At 31.9% G+C, this 21,305-nt stretch overlaps 1 protein-coding gene across 3 annotated transcripts in view; it reads right to left on the reverse strand.

Moving 5' to 3' along the window:
- LOC129616022 (Krueppel-like factor 6) overlaps positions 1-21,305 on the reverse strand; it is a 245,725-nt gene that overhangs the window by 73,829 nt on the left and 150,591 nt on the right. For 2 of the 3 annotated variants that reach the window (XM_055531448.1, XM_055531447.1), the window contains one exon: positions 1,002-1,136. In XM_055531448.1, coding sequence (XP_055387423.1) covers positions 1,002-1,136 — 135 coding nt within the window. The remainder of the gene's footprint in view (positions 1-1,001; positions 1,137-21,305) is intronic. The other variant, XM_055531449.1, reaches the window with a different exon arrangement.

Consider the following 21,305-nt stretch of genomic DNA (forward strand, 5'->3'; position numbering starts at 1 on the left):
GACTGCTGTATGGCAGAGCACCCTAAGTATGCGCGTGGCCAGAGGATGCCCACAGGGTAGGTTTCTGTCCCCGCTAATGTGGAGTTTGGTGGTGGATGATGAGCCTTGATGAGCTGCTTCGTCAAGGAATTGGCGTCCAAGCTTATGCCGATGATATTGTCATCATCCCTAGAGGTAAGTTTGAGGGAACTCTTTGTTCCCAAAAAGAACCTGGAACGATTGCAGAGACTCACATGCGTCTGCATCACAGGAGCAATCACAACTTGCTCAATGGCGGCAATGGAGGTGATTTTGGAACTAACCCCATTGCATTATTTATTATTTATTATTTATTATTTATTATTTATTATTTATTATTTATTATTTATTATTTATTATTTATTATTTATTATTTATTATTTATTATTTATTATTTATTATTTATTATTTATTATTTATTATTTATTATTTATTATTTATTATTTATTATTTATTATTTATTATTTATTATTTATTATTATTATTTATTATTATTATTTATTATTATTTATTATTATTATTTATTATTATTATTTATTATTATTATTTATTACTATTATTTATTATAATTATTTATTATTATTATTTATTATTTATTATTTATTATTTATTATTTATTATTTATTATTTATTATCTATTATTTATTAAAATAAGATAAAAATTTTGAATTTGACGAACTGTATCTCGAACACTATGGCTTAAGTTAAATTAATTGCAAGACCAAAATTAAAGAACAATGAATCACCTGTTAAACAAGTTCCCCATGATTACTCTATATCACATGGTTCCGAAGTTATTAGCATTTGTTTATGTGCAGGAAAAGTCCGGTACCTTCCCCCCCCCCCCCCCCCCCAAATTCTTTCAGTGAATTCACTGAGAGAATTTGTCTAACAAAAATGTTAAAGATGGCGTTATATTAAGATGATTTCATTATTTAACTGACATAATAAATCGAATATGAGTAGCAATTTACGGTTTTTACCTGTATGAGTTCGTTGGTGAGCTTTCAAATGAGAACTTTTTGTGTAAACTTTCTTACAACCCAAAAATTGACATTTATGAATTCTTCTTTTTGCATCTAAATTTGGATCATACTGTTGCTGAAGTTTCGTTGCTACTGAAAATTACAAATAGAAATCATATTAAAAATTATTCTCAATATATGTATATTAATACTAAAATTAATTTAAACTTCCTCCACTAATTTATAATTAAAATGTTCTTAAAAATTTGTTAACACATTTTAAATAAAATTTTAATTAAAATATAAATTCATCTGAAACTTTTATGTTGACAATTTTATTTTAACCCAATTACCTAAAGAAGTGAATCACTATCATTCTGCATGCAATAAATTGATAGCTCATTAACCAGCATACCAAGATATCAAAAAACCTATTCATAGATACACTCAGTTTGTGTGGTAGTAAAATTAAGTTTTCCTAACCAAAGAATTGGCTATGGAAAATTGTATTACCAGTGTGTGGTTTGATCTCATAATCGGTAATTTTGCACATCCTGTATTTTGAAAACTATCAAATCAACGAAACTTCATGAATACATACATAATCTTAGCAAATCAACAAAAAAAGGGAATAACAATGATGTTTGAAATATTTTATTATAGGAATTGGCATAAAATAAAAAAATCTTAAAGACAATACAACGCTATTTTTAGACCTAATATTAATTGCAACACAATCACCACCAATAATGCAAAAAAGAGATACCATCAGGTTAACTATTTTATTATCATCTAAAATAGATGAAGTTTAATTTAGCCTTATCTTTTAATCACAAAATTATAAAATTAAGGAATTGAACAACTTCAACAAAATAACACGCATTCTGAAAGATAAAGTAAAATACAATAAAACCAAAGATAACAAAAGTACAATAAAACAAAGGAAAATTTCCTAAAAATGTACCTGAAAAAACATACAAGTTAATTTCGAACATAATGTTTTCCTACAAGTCCGAATCCGAATCCCCTGAAAAGTTAATTTCGTTAAAATGTAGAACTTAGATATTAAATTTCAAGAAATTCCACTTTCCGTAGATACGTTAAAAAATGTAAAATCAACCCCTCAGTTCGGTTTACAAAGCCTGATCTCTCAAACAATTTTGTAGGCTCATTCTTTTAACATCCCGATTCTAAATATTCAATTTCAAAGAAATTGGTTGATTATTTCTCTTTATATGCGCAAAAATGAAAAACCGACCCTCAATGAGGTCCAGTTCCCGAAGCTTAACACATCCCAAAAGTTGATCAATGCGTGTCATAGCAAAAATAAACTCTCATATAAAGTTTTATCTAAATCGAATTACCTAATCTTGAGATACAAACATGCACACACACACATCTCTGTAAAAATAGTTTATTTACGCTTCGCTACTATGGAGAAGTGTGTTTCTACCGAAAGCTCGATATGCAAAATGTTTTGCCATTACATAACCTTCCTTATTAAATGCAATGCGGTCGATAAAAAGCTAATAACCACATTAATTTGAAATTAAAAAATAGTAGCTATAAATGCATGTACAGTAAGGTTAAAATATATGGACATATATCGATATGTTTTAATAAATAACAAATTAAGTAAAAAATTTTATCTACAAGGTGCGTCAGCTATTTGAGGACATATTGACTAGAAAACAAAAATTTTAATATATCTTAAAAAGCTTATTTAATGGAAGTGAATCTTAGGCTACACATTTATTCGATGAAGTGACCTTAAACAACAATAACAGCTTCAATTCTCTGCCGGAAACGTTGGCATTCCTGAATCAAATGATCTTCGTCCATATGGGTCATTACTCTGGTAATACTTGGCTTGAGGGAGTAAAGCGTGTTATGAGAATGCTTATTGGTCGCCCGCTCAACGACGCCCCATATTTAGTAATTTAAAGGATTAAAATTTGGGGAGTTGGGTTATATGATCATATGACATCCAGTCTTGTGTTTTCGTGGCTTTATGTAAAGGAGCAGAGTCCTGTTGGAATACGTGTGGCCTCTCACTACGTACGCTAACTATCCAAGATTTCACAACTGTATCCAAAAACTCAATGTAGGCCTCAGCATTCACCCGAAGTCCTTAACGAAAGAAGTGGGTAGCATTACATGTCCTTCGTTGCTTACCACTCCTAAAACCTTGACAGCTGCAGGAAACTTTGTGTGCATAACATGAGGAACAGCAAAAGGATCTGAACATAGCCATCTATCATTTCGCCTGTTTATTTTTTGATCCTGGTGAAAATTTTTTTCATGAGAATAAACTCAGAGCATATTAGTAACTTATGCTCTTTGACCGGTCTTCATTAATAATGTCCTACACTTTCTGTACAAACTGTGATGTTTCAGCTTTGTCTAAACGTACTTCATGCCTTTTGCGCTCGGCAACGCTTGCCACATTGTGGCAAACGATAGGACGAGATTGAAAAATTGTGAGATTTCAAGATCGTGGTGCTCTGCGTGTCGAGCGACGATAACAGCGTGTTTTTTCATTTCATGAGTTAACTTACTGTCCTCCACTTATGATTTGAAAAGAAAAAAATATGAAAATTAAGTTGCTGAGAAGTGGCGAGCACTTATATGCATATCCTCAAATAACGCATCCTGTATACAAATAAATATAAACTGTATAACTGCCATATAATAATCTTATTAGAAAAATCAATCTGAAATAAATCTACACTCAGATTTATTTTAATATAAATAAATTTTTCTTATTTTTTCGCACATAATATGCAACGCGCTTTAGATGAATAAAAGAGTAAATTGAAATATTCAAAATAATAAAAGGATGAACAAAAAACTTTATATTACACTTTCATCAATTACCATATTTTTTGTTTTTTTTTTATGTCAACAAAAGTATTCTGTGTAATATTCTAATTAATTAAATAAAAAACTTTACAACAAAAAAAGATTTTTAATATATCAGTGGCTTCATGCCCAAACGACTTAAGTCTGTTGTAGTGATTTCGAGATAAATGCATTTAAAACTTAAATTAAATTTTGAAAAAAGTTATGAAGTTTTTTGAACCAGTTTTTTTTTGATTAAAAAAGGAAGCGATTAACTCATAATCTTAAGTAAAACAACTAATAGTATTCTCATAATTATGAAAAGTGAGATATGCGGTTATACAAAATTTATAAAAAGCACTTTGCAAAGCATATCTCGACTTAGGCGATTTTAAGGCGTAAAAAATTACTTTTGCATTTGCGTCAAATTTAAGTCGACTTAAGCTGTTGTTGCAAAACTGAAGATATGGTTATAGGTGACTTAAGTTATATTGAAAAGGGGGAAAATATATATATTATTTGTACGTTATTTGATTTTTCACACTTTTTTTCAAATCATTGGAATGAAAAACATAAATTGAGGTAAAACATGAATAAACTTTAAGTAAAAATTATTTTTAAAAATTTAAAAATAATTGTTTCATTAAATTTAAGTAAGGTGACAGTATCTTTTATTCTCTCTCGGATTCTCTGACTAAATATGGGTGAGTATCTGCTAAATCTGCAGTCGTAATCGTTTTGTAAAATTTGTGAACCAAAGGATCAATAAATTGCATCAAGTACTCTAAGTTTTTCTTTTTTGGGACTAATTTTCTCTTCTTCTTCAATTCGGAGTATATCTTGAAAATCTAACTAGTTAACACCTCGTCTTAAAATATAAAAAGCGCTGTTTGTATAAACTGTTTTTGTAAAATATTTTTTGAAAGTCAATTTTTTAAAATCTGTGGAGTTGCTCTTTCCATTTAAGAGAGTTTCAAAAAGCATTTCAATTATAAAAAGACTTCATTATGCAACGGATCTGAGAAAGTTGTGCAAATAAATAAAATTGTATCATAAAGATATTTATATGTAGTATCTATTCGTTTTTATTTAAAACCCTTTTTTGGGAACAAGTTTCATCAAGGCATAGTGTAAAGCAGACCTTATACGCTTCGTGTTGTAAGTTATATTGTGTGTGACATTTATGTTCTCTGAAATTGCTGATATGTTGTATCTTGCATATTGTTTTTGTTTCAGATATCCCCATTAATGAAACCACATATACAGTTGAATGTTATTGAAAATCTTACATCTGTAGTTTTTACGACAAAAGAAACTTACTTGCCTTGTCAGTTTTCATATTCATTTCCCACGTTCCTATCGTTGAAAGCCCTTTCTCTTGAATATTTCTTTAATTTGTTTTGTTTTGAAACCGAATTTCTGTATTTTTTTGAACTCCTTTTTCTAATTTATTTTATTTCAATAAGCTCGTCATTTACGTCGAATCCTGAAGAATTCTAGTTAAGAATTGTTTAGAAATTTTAAAATCAGGATCATTAACACAGTCACCACAAGCGAAGTCAATTGAGGTTTTCAGAACTATATTAACTTCGGTTTTCAAAATAAGATCTGTTGATGCTTGTTTATTTAGTATAGGACCAGTACGCTAATTTCTATGATTTAAAACAACTTGAATCCGTTATGTTAGTTTCAAATATATTGCAATACCTCTAGCATCCGCTAGAATCATTTCAGCTCTCCTAGCAAGTTCCAAAATTTTTAACGGAAATGAGTAATAAAAAGTATAACAAATATTGTTATTCCCAGATGTACCAATTTTATTTATTAAAAACCCGTGTAAATTAGAATAATTTGAATTTCCTAACAAAATGTGTTTTACTAGTGTATAATAAAAGTATTGCTTTGTAATACAATAATTAAAATAAAAACTCTTGTTAAACACAAAAATTTGATCTTCCTAATAACATGTGTTTTATAAGGGTGTAATAGAACAACACTTTGTTTAATAACACAATTAGAACACAATGGCAAGACAATCATCCATCAGGTAGCTAACAATGTGTCATTTTTACATGGGAACTCCATCAATTGAAAAAAACATTTGTCGCAGGTAAATCACGAAATGACCTACAAGATTATTAGTTAAATAAAAGAATTCAAAACTTAAACATGGGATATTTGGGTAATTAGAGCATTAATAATGCAGGTAACTTCTGCTTATGTTTTATATTTTGTGTTAAAAAATACAACAATTTTACTTGTCGCTGAATGTTAGATTTAATTTTAACCATAGTGAACAAGTTTTAAATCATGGACATAAAGTACCTACACTAATATCACATTAAATAATATGTGATAAATAATTAAATATGTTACGCGTTATAAAATACTTTTTAGCACTTTTCCAAAAATTTTTTGAAAAAAAGTGCTTATTAGTTTCACTCTGTCCGTCCGTCCGTCCGTCTGTCCGTGTGTCTGTTTACAAAACTTCTACATTCTTAAAGATAGAAAGCTGAAATTTAATACGTACATAGATCTTTACTAGAAACTTATTTTCGTAGAACAAAATTTTTACCTATCTCCCCCCCTATAGAAGTTATACCCCCCTAAAGCACTAAAAATGGCCTATTTTAACTATTTGTTACAATGAAACCATAAGCATTTTTGAAATTTCGCAAACGCAGAAAGGCAGTGGCTTGCTTCCCCTACCGCGGTATACTATAGCTAAACTTTAGAAAAACAAAATGGCCGTTCAAATTTACCGTTATCTGCAGTCCTTTTTTTCCAAATTTTTGATGTCGTTTTTCTTCTAGACTCCAGCCTGTAGAAGCTTTAAATTTTAAGGGCTAGAAGAAAATTTTTTTCCATCTCCACCCCCTCTCAAGTTATGGCCTCTTGAAATTTGTAAAATTTGCATTTTTGACACCTTATATTTCTGAAACCGCAAGCTTTCTCAAATTTCTATAAACGCAAAAAGTTAACGGTAAATTCCATGACACTAAAAAATATAATTATTTTTCTTAACTCACACAATTAACCCTTAAAATCGAGCATTAATATGTTAACCCCTCTTTTTATTAATTTTTGCTTTATTTCAAAGACTGCATGTATGCATCATCCTAAATATATGCAATCCAGGAAATAGTTTCGTTTATAAATGAAAATAAATTTTAATAGTGTGGTGGATATACATAGACTATTTTTAAAAGCAGTATTTTCACTTGTTGAAGGGAAAAGTGCTACAATACAAACCATTGGTTTGACCCAACTTTATTATTATAAAAAATAAAAAAAGTTATTCTATACTGATTATGTATTATTTCGAACACTAAACGCTTAATTTTTATGTTTTGTTCTTACTTTCGCACGTTATAAAAACCTAACTCAACATAAGAAGCCTTTTGGAATATAATTGTATTTGCAATAATCGCCTAACTCGAGATGAGTTTAAACAACCAACAATTATTATTTTACACAAATCGCTTATGTCAAGTTAGTATTTAAAAAAACTCAAAATTAATCTTGCAACAAAAGCTTAACTCGAGATAAGCGGTTATAAAAATTCATACATGAAAAAAAAAATGTCACTAATTTTGATTTACAACAATAGCCTATCTCGAAATAAGTGGTTTGTCAAAAACATAAAAAAGATGTTTTCTGCTCTTAACTCGATTTAGGCAATTAGTGCAAGTGCACATAGCTACCATTTCGAGTTAGGTCATGTGTGAATTCGACAATAACTCCGGCTACAACAGTCGTAGAACCACCAAATTTTGTGAGCATATGAAACTCAAAACGGAGAATTCGCTGGTAAACATATCTCATTTTTGTCTTAACTCGAGTTAGGCGTTTTGTGTTTTTTTTTTTTTTTTTTTAATGTTTTATTTATTTTTTTCTTTTTTTTATAATAGTACAATTCAAAACAAAACTAAAGAATATTTTTTTTATAATTATTAATTTAAATGTGCAATGGCCCAAGAGGCTCTCCCATTTATAAAAATATGTTTTAAAAGCTAATAATTCATTTTTTGTTAATATATTTAATTTACAAATTTTATGTACAAAATGTTAGAATTGGTTGAATTCAGATATTATTTATTTAGTGTTGCTAAAAAGTTTTTATAAAAAAGCAACTTTTATAATTTAATGTTTAATAACTAAAATAAACTTACCCTAAACTTACATATACTAGAATAAAATTATCTTATACCTAACTTACTCTAATTTCTCCAAAAATATGTTTTATTATAATTAATAAGTTTGTTTAAGTTTGGAATATATTTGTCATATTTAAAATATTCATTATTTTCTAAGCTAAGGTTATTTTAATCTAAAGGTATTTTTTTATTTGCTGCATTTCTAATGTAATGGTAAAGTATTGGAATATAATTAGAGCAATTTTCTAAATAATTATTTCCATCTAAAAACAAGAAAGCCTCTGGTGGAATGAAACCAGAACCCAATGTAGATCTTATGTAATCCACGTCAGGAAACCATGCATGGTTTATTAGTGAGTTGTTTGTTATCTGAGTACTTCTTAGAATGTGGTTACGTATCAGTTGTAAGATAAAATTATCTATTCTCATAATATTTGCACTATCATAAAGAGTTTTGTTGGAGTAGTATTGAATATAATTTGACTCAGGCGTTCTGTTCAGACCCGTGCAAGCTCTTAAACAGTTACGCTCAAACAATCTAAATTTTTCCATTGTTGAAGCACTTATGTTAAACCAAATTGGGCAACCATATGTAAGAATAGGTCTAATAAAGCTCATGTAGCAAATAATTTTCACTCTATTACAGAGAACCTTCGAATAGAACAACTTAGCTAAACTCATAAATGCCTTACTAGCTTTAGATAATTGATTCTGACAATGCGTATTAAATTTGTATAAATAGTGGTAATTAACCCCTCAGTATTTGAAGGATTTACAATTTTTTATATAAGTATTATCTGGAGCCTTTAAGAAAACGTTTTTCCAATCCCTTCTAATTTTGGAGTTTGCCTTGTTTGTAGTATTTCTAAAAAGAACGGTTACACACTTATTGTAATTGATTTTTAATTTCCAGTCATTGCAGTATGAGACAACTTTGTCAAACATTTTTTGCAGCATATATCGTGCAACATTTGGATCGTGATTCACTGAGTAAATTGCTAGGTCATCCGCGAAAGCTATACTGTGATTTAGCCCTAAACTGTTGTTTAGGGAATCCAGTAGTCCGCATGAAAATATATTAAATAAAATGGGTGAGTTTACAGTGCCCTGCTGGAGACCGCTTAAAACTGCAAACTCTTTTGAGTACTTTCCTCTACTGGAAACTACTCGAAAAGTTTTATTGCGAATCATATTGTTTATTAATATGATCAGGTATAAGGGAAAACCATATCTTATTAATTTATATATTAGGCCATCCAACCAAACCGTGTCGAAGGCTTTTTCCAGGTCCACGAAACATGTCGCCACGCATTTCTGATCGTTAATATGCCAACAAATATCAGAAGACAATTTAGTCATTGCATGGATTGTACTATGTCTGTTTCTGAAACCGAATTGATTCATAGGTATTACATTCCTTCTTTCAGATTCCTCAGTTAGGTATTTATTTATTATTACTTCAAAAACCTTACTTATATTAGGTAAGAGACTTATTGGTCTGAAACTACTAGGATCGGTAGAAATTTTACCCGGTTTCTTTATTGTTACAACCTTTGCTTTTTTCCATATTTCAGGGAAATAACTGAGATTCAGACAGTTGTTAAAAATAATACAATATTTCTCAATTATTGAATCAGGCAGGTTTTTTAATACCAAATTAGGTATTCCGTCAATTCCCGAAGAGATTTTGCCTTTCAGACCAGAAAATATTGATTTTAAGTCCTCTAAAGTTGTGAGATAATTGTCTTTGTTTTGCAAACTGGAAATTTCATTTGATTTTAATTCGTTATTGAATTTGACTAGTGATATTTCATTGCATTCGTACTCCGTCGTTATTGTATTGAAATTAGAAATCGCAGAGTCAACTTTATTAGCAATCGCAGAATTTCTATAGGCAGTTTCGCGATGTACTAATGACAAAAGTGATGCCATAGTATTTAATAAATCATCAGTATTTTCAATTATAAAATTACCACTATGTTTTTCCAATAAATTCAGATTAACACCAGCATTAACTAATATATTAGTATTATCGTTAGGGATAATTAATTTTTTTAAGTTTTCACAATTATATTTTTTATAAATTTTTCTAATTTCAGGAAACATACTTTTACTGTTACTGCTTTTAATATTTTTTATTCTGTTTTTCCAGTAATTACTAATCGAAATTTTCAAATTTTCTTTAATCAAAATACTAACATTTTTAAGAAGTGCTCTAGTTCTTATAATTGTTTGATGATTTCTATCTGGAAGATTTTTAAGTAAGGCATATTTTGCAGATAGTAATTGACTTTTATATTTTCTTAATCTACACAAAATGGCATTGGAGTACAAATCGGTACCGTTATTTCCCGGATTGAAAACAGGAATCTCAATTCGAATGGCATTTTGAATTATTTGCTCTATTTTGTTTAAAAACATATTTATTTCGAATTTTGTTAAATTTTTGTTATTAGGTAATTCCCTAATATCATTGTTTAGTAGTACTTGTTTATCTAAATTTTTTTTTAATTTGTGCCAATTCACCCTATTGTATAGATAATGATTATGAACTTCTGGAAGTTCAAACAAGAATTTCTCAAAATCTTCGTAGGAGATTTCAGTGTTCATAGCCAAGTGGTCGCTGTCATAAATTAGCGTTTCTAATTTCCCCATAGTAGATGTTTTTAAGTTAAGTCTAGCATCAGCCAGTATCAAGTCCAAAAATGAATTACTTTTAGGAAAAGAAGGTAAATCTGAAGCATATAAAGCCATTCTATATAAAATTTTTTTTTCGTCGAGAAATTTTTTTAAGAATTTTCCACGGGCATTATGTTGTGAATTACCCCAATCTTGATGTTTTGCATTAATATCTCCACAAATCACATAATAATTATTATATTTGTCAAAACCTAAAATTTCAAGCATTCTGCAAAATTCATTTTGAAAAGTTTCGGTATTTCTAAGAGATGCATAAACTGATACAATAAATAGAAAATTATTGTTTTGTATAGGTATTTTTATTGCACAAACTTCCAGACATTGAAACGACGTAAAATTAGAATTATCAATTTGCTCAAATCTTATGTTTTTTTTAACAAGTAAAGCAGTACCACCTCCTATATTAACTGTTGGTCTATCATGTCTAACTATTTCGTAATTTCTTAAAGATAAACGTATATTGGCATCAAGTTTGGTTTCACATAAAGCAACAACATCTGGATTATTTTTAGAAAGAAAGTCAATCAACGAAAATTGTTTTGCAAGCGATCGACATGAATTTACGTTAATAGAATTTAACTTAATATTATGTTTATTTGGAGTTGTTTTAGTCATGGATATTCTCCATAAGAAAATCTACTCTCTCAGAAATTCCATTAACCTTTTTATCTAATTGATTAAAGCGTTCACATAAAGTGGTGAAATTTTGATTTAAACCTGTTAAAATTAACATAACACTCTGTAATGTAATTTCTGGGTTCATTCCAGTAGTAGAGGCAACATTTGTAAATAAATTGCTATTCGTATTATTATTACCTAGATTATTAATATTATTTTTATTATTTGCAGCAACTACATTAGCAAATGATAGATTTGAGTTAACATAGTTCTGTATATTATTTACCTTATTTACAGCTTTTGTAATTTTGTTTTTATGTTGTGTTTGCATTCTCTCCTCTCTTTGAACATAGTTTTGACATTGACGATAAGAAGCAGGGTGACCATATTTATTACATAAAATGCAGAATAATTTATCAGCTGGACTATTCTTAGATAAACTGCAATTAACTGCCAAGTGATTTTGCCCACATTTAACACATCTAGGCTCCATATTACAATTGTAGGCTGAATGGTTAAAACGCTGACATCTAGTGCACTGAGCGATTGGTTTCTTTTTTAATTTTTCCCACTTTACTATTTGATTTTCAAGATGTTTTATGGCAAATATACTTGACACATTGCTGTCGTGTCCCGCTTGCACGATGTATATTGGCAACTTTTTATTTTCAAGAGTTGCTTTTTTTGTGTTCAAACGGAGAACTTTCTTAAAAGTGACATTATCAATTTTTAATTCATTAAGTAATTTTAGTATATCGTCAGGTGCGTAGTCATTATGTAAACCTTTCAGTGTTAGATTAATAGGTTTTTCAGATTTTAGTGTATAAGAAAAACACTCGACGTTAGCTTGTTTTAAAAATTCAAAAATAGTTTTAAAAGTTTCAATATCTTGTGCATATATCGTGTGTCTTCCTTTATTTGTTGATTTTATCAAAAAATTATTTATTTTTAATTGGCCTTTGATTAGTTTTTTTATTGTAGGTAAATCTTCCGATTCAACAATTATAGGTGGAATATTTTTGTTTCTTTTGTTATTGTTGTTTACATTGTTGCTGGTGTTATTGCTGCTAATGTTGCTGGAATTTGATGTACCTGCTATGTTTTGACAAATTGAATTCGTAAGTGTAGAATTGTTTTCATTATTTCCGGATGTTTTGGTTTGGTTTTTTTTTTTTTCTTTATTTTCCTTTCGTAGGACTTCAACAAAATCCACTTCATTTTCAATGGATAGTTTATCCGAACATAAATTATTTTCACCAAAATCAAGATCCATATCACCAACGCTAGGAACATAGGAGCTGGATGCCTTTTGATTAATATTTTCGTCAGAATTATTCTTTGAAATTAATTCATCAACCTGTTTTTGTAATTTTTGCAACTGCTTTTTTAAAGATGAATTATCTTGCAACAGTTTTTTATTAGCTTGTGCTAATTTTTTCGTTGCATTTTTAGCTGACATTGCGCTCTTAAGGGATGATTTTCTGCTTGTTTTAATACAATCCTTTATATTATTTGGATCATCGTTTTTTTGTGCTGAAACCATGTGGTAAATTACCACCAGCACTACAGAACAACCGATTTTTTATAGTATATATGAATTTTACACTTATAATGTGCAATCTACAGTGCAAATTATATCAAAGATAGTTCAATTTATTAAGTAACACAATAGTGAATAGTTATTTATTGAATATGACCACTTTTCAATAATAGTAAATGTAATCCAAAATTACACGACTTTCTTCGGTGAGATACCGATCGCGAATCGGCGTTTTGTGTTTGAGGCCACTAATATTATTTTTCACAAGACCTTTTAGAAACTGTTTGTTGGAAGTCCCTATCTTTTTCGGAACGGAAGTTATAATCAAAAAAGCTTAGATAACTAGATATTTCGTGAAAATTCGTTAAAATCCCTGTATCTCGAAAACCCTTTATTTTTTCATAAATACATTAGCAGTTTTAACAAATGCATTAACAAGAAAAAAGATTTTTTTTTTCAAGGTACCACATAATGAATAAACATAACAACAAAAAAAATAAAATGAAATTTACCATGTTCTTATCTTTTACCATAATTTTATTTCATATGCATTATGGTTTATGAATTTTGATTCATTCAGGAATTGCTTCAGTAATTAAGAAAAATAATTATGTTTTGTAGTGGCATGGTATTTATTGTTAACTTTCATTATCAGGAAATATATTTCCTGATTTTATTTAGTTTGAAGAAAATTTCTAATAACATTATAGCAACACTAAGAATGAAAAAAATGTAATAGCTGTTATTGTGTACCGCGTAGCAGGCTTATTCAATTTGCATTCACTTATACTATACGATATACATAGTGTTCCGTCATGACGTCACAGTTTAATTTTTCTCCTTTCCTAAAAAGAAAACAACAAAGAAAAACCACAAAAGAAACACTACTTGATATGAAGGAAAATTTTGATACTTATCTAAATTTGCTATAATCCAGTGTAATCCACTCAGCGGGTTTTTGTTCTTCACCTAAAATTGAATATATTGGATTTAACATGTAATCTTATTTGCAATAAAATACTTACATGAATTTGCAATGTTTTCCAGCTATGCATCTACCAGTCCAGATAGGATTTTCAAGTGCCGGTCCAGCACTTTTTGGTTGCTCTTCACTCCTCCATCGTTTTTTCCTTCCATTGCTGCATTTCCTTTTTGAGCTCCGGCTCCTATAAATCTCCATTTTTTTGTGTAAAAATTTGATTTTTTGCTTTCTTTAAAAAAACTTGCACTTCACATCACAATATAAATAAAACTGGTGGGTGACAGTTTGCAGCGATCATTTCTGCACAAATATTATATTTCAATGCTGCCAACTGTCACCTATGATCATAGACGAGTTTGTTTAGAGTTATAGTCAGCTATTGATGGAAGTGTAATAGAGTAAGAAAAGAAGTAGAAGGTGAATGAAATGGAGAATGGAAGGGGAAAATAGCATAAAATAGAAAAGAAGAAACGTAGAATTTTACAACAACAATTTGTATTGCGATGTATATAAGAATGATACATTGCATTACGGGTTCGTTGAACTATACCATATGATCTATGTAAAAGAAAAGAAGAAAACGTTAACAACCGAAAAGTGGGACTGGCTAGGAACAACTTCACCGTTTACTCAACCGCTGGTTCCAGAAATTATAAAAGGGACAAAATCATCAAGAAGAAGTACTACTAAATAGAAGATCGCTCACCGCAACGTATCGACTTTCGAGTTATACATTTTGTCAAAATTGAAATAATTTTTTGAATTATATAATTGAAACCGAAAGAAAGTATTGTTAAAACAAAGATCATTTTTTGAATTGTATAATTTCAACTTTGTACATATAACTTTTGCATTGTGAAATAATTTGAAGAAAAGAAAATTTGTATTGATTTGTATTGTGAAGCAATTTGAAAAAGAAAAGAAAATTGAAGAAAAAGAAAATATAACATATATGTACAAACATATTTATTTAGTAAATTTTTTTAAGAAAGGGAAAACATAAATTTTTTTGGATTTGGTGCTTTCTATAATAAACTGAGAATTCTAAAAAACAAAAAACTTATTTTTTATTTAAATATTTTTAAAGTGTTAGCAATTATTCGCGAACATTTTTTGGTCCTTCGAGCCGGATATTTTTAGAGGCAAATTTGAATTTAGAAACTTGGCTTTTTTATTATAAAATCAAACTTATATACTTTAAATGAAGAACGGTGTTGTGTAATAAATTGGTGTTAAAATAGACCATAGACAAAGGTGGTAGTGCGATATATATATAAAAAAAAAGGAAATAATTAATAGTGGTAAAAGTTTGAAAAAAAAGGTGTTGCTTAAAACATTCAAAAAAAAAATATCAGTGAACCATTATATATTTAAGTTTTGTTGCAAAGGAACAGTGTAAAATATTAAGATTTACAAACATTAAAAAAAAAAAAATATATAAAAAGGGAACATTGTGTTTTTTTTGTGTGAATTTTTCGAAGCTAGTAGTGCAAAACGGTTTCGGTATCGGTTCGCGTTTCGCGCCAATGGAATAAGCGGAGTAAGTGGTTCTGGAGTAAGTGGCTGGCTAACAGAAAATTAAGTAAGTCCGTTCCAATTTTTTTTAAGAAAAATATTTTCTTTTTTTGTTGGGATTTTGGTTGAAGATTTTATTATATGTTTTGTTCAACCATTTTTAATGAAATTGGATTGCTTGTGTGGTGTCTAATTGATTTGTGGACATTGTTTTTTTTTGGATGGATGGAATATAGTTATTTATATTTTTGAGGCGACGGATTATTTAAAAAAAAAAAATAATAAAAGAAAGAAGATTTTAAAGTTGAAAGTATCTTGTGCGATTTAATCAGAACGCGGTAATAATTATAATTGAAATTACAAAAAAATTAATTAAAGGATCATAACTTTATCATTAGTGGTTGCACATATTACTAATCTAACATTCAACAACAATTTTAGATTATTTGTTTGAACAATAGAAGCGTTGTTTTTCGCGCGGAGATTCCGTTTTTTAAAAAAGTGAATCCATGAGTTAACAACTTTTAATGCAAGAATTGTGCAATAAATTGATTGAAAGTGTTGTATGAAATAAGTGAATTGTAATATAATTAAAATTAATTTAATACTGTACGGTATCGATTATTTTTCGGTAAAGTTGTAAAAAAAAAAAAATATATAAATTTTCTACAAAATAAAAACTTTGTACAAAGCAAAAATTAACTGAATTCTTGAATAAAATTGTTCGTTTGATTAATAATAAGCGTTTATTTTTTTTATTGCCCGTATTCGTTTACTTTTGTATTTTATTCCTTTTACATTAACGTAAAAGGATATTTTCGTGACACACTTTTTTTTTGAAACTATATACAATGGACAAATTAATTAAGCTTCAATTAGCGGACAAGTTTTTGATCGAGGAAATAGTCTCACATTTTCTGGATGACACACGTGAAAGCAAGCCGAAGGCGTTTTACAGGGAAGCTCTAGATGACATAGGGGGCCTGTATGCGGAGCTGAAGAAGAGACATAGACAAATATTGGTTGCATCATACACTGACAAAAATGCAGACAATGTGAAGTACCCTTACTTGGAAAATAGCGTTTTCAACGAAATAAAAACATTTTATCAACATAAACATCAAATGATAGAAGCTGAAATGAAAGCCAAATTCCCAGAGAGACCACCGGAGCTAAAGATGGACCCAAATCAAAGTATTAGCCAAAGGGTGGATGTTCCCAATATTTCAATAAATTTGCCAAAAATCACCTTGGCAAAATTTGACGGCGATTATCAAAAGTGGCCTTCGTTCTATGATCTTTTTAAATCTTTGGTCCATAATAATGAGATGATTCCAGCGGTCCAGAAATTACAGTACCTCAAATTGCACCTTTCCGGTGAACCAGAGCATTTATTGAGAGCCTTTCAAGTAACAGAGGATAATTATGCTGCCGCATTCAACATGTTGAAAGAAAGATATGACAACAAGCGAGTATTAGTCAATACTCAACTTAAATTGCTGCTCAATCAAAGCTTTGTAAATCAGGAGACGGCTGCGGCAGTTAAAAAATTACTGGACACTACTAATGAATGCTTACAGGCATTAAAGAATCTACAAATAGATGTGGAGGGCTGGGATCCTATAATAGTTTATCTCATCGTGCAAAAACTGCCAACCGAGACACATCAGCTATGGGAACAGAGCGTCAGCGCGGAGAATCAATTACCAACTTGGCGACAATTGGAAAGTTTCCTTGAAACTCGATTTCGCACATTGGAGGCTATATCAACGAGGCGATCTTCATCACATTATAGACCTATACAAAACGAAGCTAGTAAACACAGGAATAGTTGCGCTTTGCATGCTGCTACGGATGCAACGGCGAATAGTAACCCACCTTGCCCTATTTGTCGGGGCCCACACAAGGTGAAGCAATGCAAAAGATTTTTGGGATTAAGACAAAACAAAAGATTGGAAGCTGTTAAAGGTAGGGGATTGTGTATCAACTGTCTTAATTCTGGACATATGATGACCACTTGCCCTAGTCAACAGAGTTGTTTTAAATGTCATCAACGACATCATACCCTATTGCATAGGGACAACGAAGAAATTGGGGATCGAAGCCTATCACGGCGACAGCAGCAGACCGCAGTCGCGTCACAAGTACGTGCGCACTACGTCTCACATGATCCATCACCTCCAACCACGGCGGGTGAAATTTCGTCATCGGCGCCAGAATTCGTACCCGGCAGCAACAGCCATGTTCACACTTGCGGCACATCGGATGCACACACACGACAGGTTCTATTGCGTGCATTAAAATAGTATGTCCAGCGACGGGACGCTATCAGAGGGCGAGAGCTCTAATCGATCCTGGTTCGCAGAGTTCTTTCATCACCGAATCAGCGGTTCAGAATTTGAAATTACGAAAAAACAGAACAATAACAAATATACACGGTGTATCAGAAAGCAACATTGGCAAATCACTAGCAAAAGTGAATGTCATTATACGAGATCTAGGAGATTCCAAGCAGGTGCGAACTTCGGCATTGGTTCTCAAGAAACTGACCAACTTGCTACCAGAGCGTAATATTCAAACCAAGGAGTGGTCACACATAGACGGATTGATCCTAGCTGATCCAAGTTATTTTGCGATGGGAAAAATAGATGTGCTCATCGGAGCAGACATTTTTGGCCAAATTATTTTGGAGGGACTAAGAAAGGGTCCCCCTGGTGCACCAATTGCTCAAAAAACTATTTTTGGATGGATCATAACGGGCAATGTCGATCAACAAAGTGTCAACACGACATCAACAGAGACGTTCCACATCCAATCCGATTTGGATGATAGTATCAGAAGGTTCTGGGAGTTAGAAGAAGTACCGGAACAAACAATATATACAGAAGAAGAATTATTATGTGAAAGGCATTTTTCTGAAACATTTCGTAGACTTGAGGATGGACGCTATCAGGTTGAGTTACCTTTTATACCAGATGGGCGTCCCATATCACTTGGAAGTTCAAGACAAATTGCGATTGCCAGGCTTTTCGGCATGGAGAAGCAATTTTCAAAAAATGAGGTATTGAAAGACAACTACAACAAGTGCATAGCTGAATATTTGCAGATGAACCATATGGAGCAAGTGAATTCAATGGAATTAAAAAATCAACGACAACAAATCATCTCGAATTATTTGCCACAACACGGCGTCATTAAAGAAAGTAGCTCAACTACAAAACTACGAGTGGTTTTTGATGCATCACGGCCTACTTCAAATGGTTCATCATTAAATGACAAAACATTAAAGGGCCCGGTCATACAAGATGATTTATCTACTCTTCTATTACGTTTTCGAAAATATAAAATTGCATTTACAGCAGATTTGGAGAAGATGTATAGGCAAATCAGAATCGCACCGCAACATGCCGATTATCAAAGAGTAGTCTGGAGAGATTCTCCGAGTCAATCAATTCGGGACTACAAATCAACTACAGTAACATTTGGTACAAAATCAGCACCGTTTCTAGCAACACGAGTATTAAAACAGTTGGCGATAGATGAAAAGGTAAACTATCCTATTGCATCAACAATAACGTTGGATTCATTTTATGTGGATGATCTGCTGTCGGGTGCGGATTCTATCGAAAGGGCATTGGAAATGCAAAAACAATTATTGAACATGATGACTTCGGGCGGATTCTCATTGCGCAAGTGGTCATCAAACGCAGCTGAGCTACTAGAAGCCCTTCCACAAGAACATCGAGAAATCAATTGGCCTTTAAAAATTGAAGAAGCTGAAACCGTGGAAACATTGGGCATACAATGGGATCCAGCAAACGACCAATTTTCGTATAAAATTTCCCTACTGGAAAATGATTCACAGAAATGGACAAAGCGAACAATATTGTCGGAGGTTTCAAAACTATTCGATCCTCTCGGCTGGTTGGCACCTTGTATCACTATAGCCAAGATAATGATACAAAAATTATGGCTTTCGGGTTCAGGCTGGGATGATGAGGTAGAAAGGGGCTTGCACGATGAATGGCAGAGTTACAGGAAGACTCTTGTTCATCTGGAAGCACTACGTATAAACAGGTGGTTCTACTATTCAACATCGGCAAATAAAATAGAATTACATGGATTTTATGATGCTTCGATAAAGGCGTATGCTGCGGTGGTCTACCTGGTTGTCATAGACGAAAAGGGAAACCGAAAAACTAGCATGTTAACTGCAAAATCAAGGGTGGCTCCAATAAAAACAATATCTTTGCCAAGACTAGAGTTGAGCGGCGCGGCATTATTGGCGAAACTTATGAAATATGTCCAGCGAGTATTGAAAATTGAAAATATATCGAAGGTGCAAGCTTGGACGGATTCAGAGATCGTGTTGGCTTGGTTGCGGGCTCACCCGAGCAAATGGACCACGTTTGTAGCAAATCGGACCGCTGAGATACATCACACATTAGGCAAAAACATATGGCGTCACGTGCCCTCAAAGGAAAACCCAGCTGATTGTGCTTCACGGGGAATGCATCCACCAGATCTTATAAACTTCAAAATGTGGTGGAACGGTCCAGAATGGTTACAGAAATCGGAGTCACACTGGCCAATTAAAACACTACTCCAAGATACGGATAGCGAGATACGAAAATCGACTCTGTGTCACAACACGATCATAAATGATAAAGAATGCAACGAGATTCACGATTTGGAAACACGATATTCATCATTTACGAAACTCATCAATGTAACGAGTTACATCAAAAGATTCGTCGCCAAAGTAACCAAGAGAAATCTAAATTGCAATACATTTATATCGGTCTCAGATTTCAACGCTAGCGTGGAGATGTGGATACAAATAGTGCAACATAAACATTTTTTACAAGAAGTGACACAATTGCGGAAAAAGAAACTTATTCATACGAACAGTCGTTTAACGAGGCTTAATCCCTTTCTGGATCAAAATGGAATATTGAGAATGGGTAGCAGATTGCGACACGCAGATTTGAATTACAATGAGAAATTTCCGATTATACTGCCCGATAGAAGCCATTTTGTGCGACTACTTTTAGAAAAAATTCATCGCGAAACTTTGCATGGTGGTGCTCAACTTATGCTCAACGTAATAAATAGAAAATTTTGGATCATTGGGGCACGGGATCAAATTCGACAACAAATACATAAATGCGTCACATGCTATCGACAGCGGGCTGCAGTTCAAAAACAGCTTATGGGGGACTTGCCTGCTTTTCGAGTTAGGGCCAGTCGGCCATTTACACATACTGGCGTTGATTATTGCGGGCCATTTGAATTGAGAACTCATAAAGGCAGAAATACGAGGACATATAAGGCGTACATATCTATTTTTATATGTCTTGCAGTTAAGGCCATACACATCGAGCTGGTCACGGACCTTAGCAGCGAGGGATTCATCGCAGCATACAGAAGATTCAGTAGCAGACGCGGCAGGTGCGAGGTACTCTATTGCGATAATGGTACTAATTTTGTCGGCGCTAGCAAAGAGCTTGCAAAACAACATAAACAGATGTTACGGCAATTAAAATCAGAATTAGCACAAGTACACGAACGTGACGGGGTGGTTTTCAAATCCATACCACCTGGTTCACCTCACTTTGGCGGATTATGGGAGGCTGGTGTCCGCTCTACAAAGCAGCATCTTAAAAAAATACTCGGAAATGCGAAGTTGACATATGAGGAGTTTTCAACGGTCCTAACTCAGATTGAGGCTTGCCTAAACTCTAGACCTCTCTGTGAAATTAGCAGAAATCCAGACGATTGCACGGCCCTAACACCTGGGCATTTCCTGACTGGTGATGTAATTATTACACCACCTGAGCCTTCTTTGCTGGATTTAAACGAAAATAGATTAAACAGATGGCAACTATTGCAAAAATTGCATCAAACCTTTTGGACACGTTGGAATAAAGAATACCTATACCGATTGCAGCAGCGTCCAAAATGGACTA

The sequence above is a fragment of the Condylostylus longicornis genome, unplaced genomic scaffold (genome assembly GCF_029603195.1).
Source record: "Condylostylus longicornis isolate FDR11 unplaced genomic scaffold, ASM2960319v2 ptg000159l, whole genome shotgun sequence".
In the NCBI taxonomy this organism is placed as follows: Eukaryota; Metazoa; Arthropoda; class Insecta; order Diptera; family Dolichopodidae; genus Condylostylus; species Condylostylus longicornis.